Source organism: Saimiri boliviensis, chromosome 1, assembly GCF_048565385.1.
Source record: "Saimiri boliviensis isolate mSaiBol1 chromosome 1, mSaiBol1.pri, whole genome shotgun sequence".
NCBI lineage: Eukaryota > Metazoa > Chordata > Mammalia > Primates > Cebidae > Saimiri > Saimiri boliviensis.
Genome location: NC_133449.1, coordinates 161,376,474 through 161,384,806, shown reverse-complemented (window position 1 = coordinate 161,384,806; position 8,333 = coordinate 161,376,474). Strand labels below are relative to the sequence as shown.

Below are 8,333 nucleotides of genomic sequence, written 5' to 3'. Positions count from 1 at the left end.
AGAGAAACTGTTCCTGGCTTAATGTGGAATTGAACCCAAGAACGCAGAACAGCTCTGAGTCTCAGTCATAGACACCTAGGAGGACTCTCACTGCTGGACTTTGGGTCACCATCCCTCTCTCTTTTGACACCACTACCTGTTTTGCCAAGTTCCCCTCCATGGCATGTGACAACGTGATGTCCCAAGGGAGAAAAGCTGCCCAAGCAGGGCCCTGACTCCTTGGCTTTGGGTGAGAAGGTGGTGTTCTCCCAGCATATGACCGAGGCTGCAAGGGGACGCTTGCCTGCTGAGCCCCATCACTTTCCTTGCTTAGAAAATGGAAATAAGAAGAATCCTGTTCATCTCAAAAGACTTGATGGGAATCAGATGAGAAGAGCTTCTGGGGAAAACTTTGATTTGCTATTTAGACACTTGAGTCCAAGATTCTCAGCCACTGCTTTGACCTCCTACCTCTCCGGCATGCTATCTCTTCACTTCACCCACCCTGGTAGCCTCTCCAGCAATAACAGAGCAGCTCACGGTATGGGCTCTGGAGTCACACTGCCAGGCATTTCCCACTGGCTCTACTCTCACCAGCTGCGTGATCTTAGGCATGTTAACTCCCCTCTCTGATCTACAGTTTTCTCATCTGAAAGTGGGGATAAAACAGAACCTACCTCAAGGGTTGCTGTGAGATAATGTAAGAAATGCACCTGGCACAGCACCTAAGATGCATTCCTACTGCTATTATTTCTTTGAAGATTCACAGCCTGTTTTCACTAATAGGATCAGTGGGAGACTGAATATAACTAATGTAACCAGTAGGCATCCTGAACTCTGACAACTTAGTCGAGGTGTGGTCCACAGACCTTTGGCAGTCCTCCACATCCTTTCAAGAGGTCCACAATGCCAAAATTATTTTCAGAGTTATACTACTTGGCCTTCTTCCACTGTGTTGACATTTGCACTGATGGTGCAAAAGCAATGGTGCCCAACTGTGCAAGTGGTCATTGTATTCTTTACCCTGATGCATGCCCGGTGGGTGTGGGGGGAGGAGCCAGTTTCATTTAACAATGTCTTTTATTAAGCAGTAAATATTGTTATTTTTATTAAATTTTGACCCCGTTTTTACTTGAAAGAATGACTAACAGACAAACTGTAATTATTCAGATGTGGGTATGCAGCAGATATTTCCACAGAAATGAATGAAGTAAGCCTGTCGCTTCAAGAAAAATCACTAGATATTTGTTGCCAATGACAAAATTCAAGCTTTCAAGTAAATTTTAGAAAGCTTGTATCTGCCACCGCAAACTTGTCAGCTTCCCAATAATTGAAGATATTGTAAATAAGATTGATAGTAACATTAATTAACGTGATTTTTTTTTTGTATTGTAGAATGAACTATATCAACATGTGGAAGACCTGCCTAACTAATGTTTTTCCAATGATTAATGTATGATGTTACAAAATCATGCCTTTTAAAGTGTAAGTTGGACCAATGAATTATACATAATCAACTAAGGAAAAGTTCATTGATAAGGTTCCAGATTGCACATTGCAACTAACCTTTCAGAAACTGCCACAACGCTTCATGTAGTATCAAAGAAGAATATCCATTACTATTTGAGATGGCCATTAAAATATTCCCCCTTTTTCCAGCTATGCCTGAGTGAGGCCAGGTTTTATTTATATACTTCAACAAAACATCTCATTGCAACAGATTAAATGCAGAATCAGATGAGAATCAGGCTAACTTCTATTAAGTCAGATGTTGAAGAAATAAGCAAATGTAAAATAATGCCATTTTCTGAATATTATTTTTCATTTTTGAAAAATTTTCATTAGGAAATGTTAATTATATTCCCATGTCATGGTTTTATTTTTGTTACTTTTAAATGAATTAAAGCAATATTTAAAATTTTATGTTTTAGCTTCTTATATGGTAAATATTACTAGATGGAATCTGCATAAATGAAATCCGTGTGTAGTTCTCAATCATCTTTTTAAGAGAGTAAAGAGGTCTAAGACCAAGAAGCTTTAGAACCACTGCTGTAAATGTTTGAGAGAGAGAGAGAGCAAAAGACGGTAAAGAGAAGTTCCCGTGCTAAGCATAGGAAGTGACAGTCCTGCTGTGTGCTCTGTTCTTCAGCTCATACAAGAAACACTCTGGAGTTCCCTGTCCGACGCAGAGCCCCACAATTTAGCAGGGATACTGACAAACTGAACATTATTCTAAAAAGGGTAACTGGAGGATAAAATTATGTCCCCGCAGGAATAATAGAAGTAAGTAGATAAACACCCTGAGGCTGGGTGCAGTGACCCACACCTGTAATCCCAGCACTTTGGGAGGCAGAGATGAGTGGATCACTTGAGGTCAGGAGTTAGAGACCAGCCTGACCAACATGGTAAAACCCCATCTCTACTAAAATTACAAAATTAGCCAGGAGTGGTGGTGCGTACCTGTTGTCCCAGCTACTCAGGAGGCTGAGGCAAGAGAATCGCTTGAACCCGGGAGGCAGAGGTTGCAGCGAGCCAAGATGGTATCACTGCGCTCCAGCCTAGGTGACAGAATGAGACTCTGTCTCAAAAAATAAATAAATAGGCACATATATACCCTGAAATACTGTGCAGCCATTAAAAAGAATAAGTTCATGTCCTTTGCAGGACATGGATTAAGCCGGAAGCTATCATTCTGAGCAAACTAACATTGGAACAGAAAACCAAACACTACGTGCTCTCACTCATAAGTGGGAGTTGAACAATTAGAACACAGGGACACAGGGAGGGGAACACACCAGGGCCTGCCGGAGTGTTGGGGGAAAGGGGAGGGAGAGCATTAGGACAAATACCTAATGCACACGGGGCTTAAAACCTAGATGATGGGTTGATAAGTGCAGCAAACCACCATGGCACATGTATACCTATGTACCAAACCTACACATTCTGCACATGCATCCCAGAAGTTAAGGTAAAATTTAAAAATTAATAAATAAATAAACTTACCCTGATGGAAAAAAAAGGCAAAAATAAGAATAAAATAAAATTTATAGAATTATAATAGCTTTTCGAATCTCTGAAAGGCTGTCAGAAAAGCTGACCACAGGGATGAATAAGAATGGCTCCACATACATATTTTGCTAGACTAAGATTTTTTTTTTTTCTGTTTTCTCCTCTTTCGTTTTCTAATGATTCTCCCTGCTCTATAATGTTGTTTCTGGTCTCTTTTCATTCCCTTCTCCTTTTCTCTTTCTTTTTCTAGCTTGCTTTCTTTTTCTCTCTCTGCCCCCTTTCTTTCTTTCCCTTCCTTTCATTATATTTCTTCCTAAATTACCCAAAATATATAATAAATATATATATTTTAAAAGTTTTGTGTCTCTTTTTTATTAAAAAGGTGCGAGAAGGAGGAGAATGAGGAAGAAGAGGATGGAGGAAGAAGGAAGGAAGACGGGAGGGCCAAGGGGGAGGAGATGCGGGAGAAGAAAAGAAAGAGGAAGGAGAGGAAGAATAAAAAATAATGATCCGTTTTTGTTCCACCTCTGTAACCTGATGTATTTAATAAGACAAAGGCGTAACTGATGGTGGTTCCCAGGGAAGGATCAAGAGCATTTCCTCCCAGCACGGAGAGCAGGAGGGTGAGTAAGGCTGAGCCTTGGGCTTTGGGTGTTATTTATCCCAAGTTCATTAGGGAGAAAGAAGTCACAAAACAGTGAGGTTTTTGCAGACAATATGAGGCAAATAGAACAGAGAATTTTAGAAAATTTGTAAAAGAAGACTCGTAACAAGATTCCTCTTCTAGGAAAGGAGCTTAAGGAAGTAATCTAATATATAGGCCGAAAACGACTCACAAGGATGTCTGTCACAGTATTAATTAAGATAACAAAGAACTGACATACCCTAAGTGTCCAACAATAAAGGGTTAAATTATTTCTGAGACACAAATGTAAATTAATAGAGAGATAAATAATGACATGGGGAAATACAAGGTAATGTTCAAATTTTAAACATAATGAAGACACCAAATTAAATATACATAGGAATTTAGTCAATATCTTTTTATTGAGCTGCAACTTGCACTGCAGCAGATATTGGACATTTAGTGGTGTGCATAATCTCTGCCCCTATACAGTTTACGTTCAAATAAAACAGGATTTTAAATAATTAATTAGGCAAATAATTAGTTGAATGCCTTTTGTTCCCTATTTCAATAAAGAGACATGAATTTATGAAAAGCTATAAGGAATGATAAAATATTAATGGTGGATTTTTAGATGGTAAAGCTGTAGGTGCTCGATATATTCCTTGTAAGTTATGTATTTTTTAAATTTCCTAGAATAGGAATATATTACTTTTTAAATCATCTTAAATAAGAAAAAATGTCTAAGGAATACACGCTTGCAATTAATTTCTAACCTTCAGCTTCCCTTCCTTTCTCCTTTACATTATTAGACACTAATGACGCCTTCTACCTCTATGACCTACCTAGAAAACCAAAACAGGCAGTGGTCTTCATTCTTTCTTCAAAAAGTGCTAGACAAACAGAGTTTGAGGTGTCAGGTACACAACAAGGCAAAAGACTGACTGACCCTTTTCTTATGTAATTTACGGTGAGAAGATGGGAACAGATGGGTAACCAGTGCAACCATTACTGGGCACTATGCTGAGCACTCCATATGCCTCATCTCATTTACTCTTCACTGAAAACTATAGAATAAATTCTGGTTTTAGATCCACTTTGCAGATGAGGAAGCTGAGGCTCACTGAAGTTAAATAATACCTTGCAGGTGGAAGAGCTGGAATTCAGACTCCCATGGCCTGACTCCAAAACCCAAGCCCTAAGTAAATCACCAGGAAGAAGACAGAACTATGAGTTCAGCTGTTCAAGGTCCCACCAGGAAGAGGACCTAGCCCAGACCTAAGTAGGAGAGGAATCTTCTTCGTAGAAGCAACAGTCCCTGAGCCCTCAAGGGTTGCAGACAACAGCCTGTGGACTGATTCTGGGAAATGCAAGCTCAGTAGGACTAGCATGTGGAATACTGCAGGGGATTGGGGGAAGGCAGGAAATGAGGCCAGAGAATAGGCAAAGAACAAATCATATAGGTCCTTGAAAACTCAGGTCATTTCAAATTTATCCTCAAAAATGTTGGGGATCACTAACGTGTTTTAAGTAGGAAAACATCAGGGGCAGTTTTCTACTTGCAAAATATAACTCTGGCCACTTGGAGAATAATTTGGACGAATCAAGACTGAAGGCCAAAAGGCCAGTTAGGAGGCTATAGTCATCAATCAGTAGAAGGATGATGGTGGCCCAGAGCAGGATAGAAGCAACAAGGAAAGAGAAAAGATGTCTGGTCCCAGAGGTATTTTGGAAGTAAAGTTGGCAGATGTAGAGGAGGTGAGAGAAAGGCAGAAATAGGATGCCAAGGTGTTTCTCTAATAGTATGCCAATTGAAGTGCAGGTCATTGAGGTACGGCACACGGGAGGATGCTGTATTTTATTTAAAAATAAAAATTTTATTTTTAAAATTTGAGCATTACCTTGTATTTCCCCATGCCATTATTTATTTATCTATTAATTTACATTTGCGTCTCAAATAATTTAACCATTTATTCACTTTAGGACAAGCTGGGTTTGAATCGCCATTGTGACATTTAGGTGGCAATGCCCAGCAAGAAGGCAGTATGAGAGCCTGAAGGCCCAGGAGAGGGAGCTGGGCTAGAGGCCCATCAAGCTAGCGGTTGAGCCTTGGAAATGGATGAAATTCTCCTGGAAGAGGTGTGTTGTGAGAAGACAACAAGGCTTATTATATTATCTGAAAAACGTCAACATGTAAATTTGGGGAAAAAGAATAAGTAAAACAAAACAAAAGAAAAAAAAAAACAGGAAATGAGCAGTTGCCAGGAAGGTAGATAAAAAATGCCTACAGAGGACAAATGTGGTATCATGGAAGCCGCAAAGAAACTTTTTCTGGAAGGCAGAAGTGGTCAGCAAGCAGAGAAACAAGGAAGTTGTCAGTCACCTTTGGGAAACCAGCTTCAGTGAGAGTGAGGGTAGAAGCCAGACTGCAGGGTAGCTGTCCAGCAGGCGAGTAGGTAGAAAGAAGTGGAGATAGCCCCTGCAAGCACCTGGAAGCATGGCTGGTAAGGCAAGGAGAAAGAAAGAGCTGTCGCTGGTGGAGAATCTGGGCTAAATACTGGTTGCTTTCCACTTCACAGCTGCCATGATTTGATAGATGAACTAGACCAATTTCTCTTTGCACACACTAGAACTGATAAATGGCATTACTATCAATCAGGAACCAATGAGCTTCTATATCACTTGATTTCTCTAGGAAGATACCAAAAATAAAGATTATGCAGAACCTCACAACATTTGATTTGGACTCCAAGAAGGCTGCAATTAACCTTTTGATTCTATATAATAATAAAATGTTATTATTATTTTGATTATAATAACACCAGCTAACATTTGTGGATCACCCACTATGTGCCATGCGCTGTTCTGAAAAGGCTATGCAAATAGCTAGTTTGATCCTCACAACAACCCATGAGTTAGATTATCGTCTCTATTTTATAGATGCAGAAATTGAGAGTTGAAGTAACTGGTCCACAATCGCAATCACACAGCAAGCAAGTATTGGAATCAGGATTCTTTAAGGATGCTTCTCCCCAACTTATCCCAGGGACAGAGGAAAAAAAAGAAAATTGAAAAGTTCTGGGGCAGAAAGGGGTAATTCTGAGGTTGCCAGAACACTTCCATTCCAGAAAAGTCCTGGCATGAAAGGAGAACAAACTGGTCTGTAGGTACTCTCAGTTCCTTTTCCCTGCTGGGTCAGGAGCAGACAATGATATTTCCTGAGCCAAATGCTCTAGGCCTTGCTGGCACCAACCACATAAATATGTTCTTTGAAACTTCTAGTTTTCTGAGGGCTGCAGCACAGAGGGGAGACGAATATCCTAAAAGGACTACCGAAGAGTGGAAAGCACAAAGTCCTTCTTGTAAATGGTTGTCCCAATTTGATTCCATATCTGCATAGCTTTATACCATTTGCTGAGGGCCTTTATACCATTATCTCATTTAATCTTCATGGCACACCTACCAAAGGCAAGCCTAGGGAGGAGCTGTGAACCCTGGAACTTTGCACATCTCCTCTCTTGTGGAAACATTCTTTCTCCTCTCCATTTTTTTATATGATTGCTTGGCATCTGGCTTATCATTGCCTATGTTTTGTTTTACTGGGTTAAAGGGAAGGATAGTAGTAAGAATCTTAAATATATATATATATATATATGTATATATATATATACATATACACACACACATATATATGTATATATATATGTATATATATGCATATATGTGTATATATATTTGTATATATATATATGCATATATGTATTTGGTTTTGGACTAAATGAGATAATGATCTATGTCTCTTCTTAGGAGGAGATAGGCAACCCTTCTCCGGCTGCCTGGGCACATCAGAAATACCCGAGGATAAGTGACACCCAAGTTTATGAGCTTTGCACCAGTCAGATTCAATCAGGGGTAGATTCGTTAGGATTGTGATGGAATAAAAGAGTTGTGATATGAATTAGATGCTATGCAATTATGGCAGAAACTAGGAAAGTGAAATTCTGAAGTGATGTTTAAAGGATCAGAAAAGGATTCATAGTGAATCTGAAAGGTCAACAGTCAAGCACATACAGCAACCCAAGTGGGCTCAAAAAGGGTAGGGCAGGAGAGGTCTGTGGGAAACATTGCCTCTCAGAGGCAACTGTGCTGGGTGCTGCAGATGAGATGATGGGCCTGGAGCTGCTGGTTGTCAAGCGGAAGAGCTGGAAGAGCTGGAAGCTAGCAGGTACTGCTATGCCTGTCATTCCATCTGACCACATGGCCTTCAGAGAGTGATAACAGCCGCTGCTTCACCTCTGCCTTCCAAATCTTATGCAAGTCTCTCTTGCACAACTTTTGCTTGAGACCATAAAGGAAAACATACATAGTTTCTGATTAAACCAAGCTGACACAGTAAAATCCAACACACACCAACGAGAAGTAAAAGACAAACAAAAGTCAGGGTTGACTAACATGAGAAGAGATGTCAACTTAGGGTCACCTTGCCTTTTCTTACACCTTCTGCATGCCCAGTGTGTCAGCACATTTTCTAACACTGTACCATTATCTCCACAATGGCCTCTGCATGTATGTCCTCTTCTCTGTTCCCATGGTCATCACCCCCGTTCAGATTCTCCTCACCTCTCATCTTGAAGACTGAATGTCTTTCAAGTCCTCCACTCCCTCTGCTCCCTCTGGCCTCTTCATCTTTTACACTTGATCTTTCTTCTGCATGGAATAC

General features: G+C 40.2%; 1 protein-coding gene across 2 annotated transcripts in view; it reads left to right on the top strand.

Annotated features, from left to right (window-relative positions):
* ADRB2 (adrenoceptor beta 2) overlaps positions 1-7,222 on the top strand; it is a 56,346-nt gene extending 49,124 nt beyond the window's left edge. For both annotated transcript variants that reach the window (XR_012512160.1, XM_010344521.3), the window contains one exon: positions 3-7,222. Coding sequence is in view for 1 of the 2 variants with exons in the window: in XM_010344521.3 (XP_010342823.1) it covers positions 3-22 (20 nt within the window). In the remaining variant the exon portion in view is untranslated. The remainder of the gene's footprint in view (positions 1-2) is intronic.
* The last annotated feature ends 1,111 nt before the right edge of the window (positions 7,223-8,333 follow it).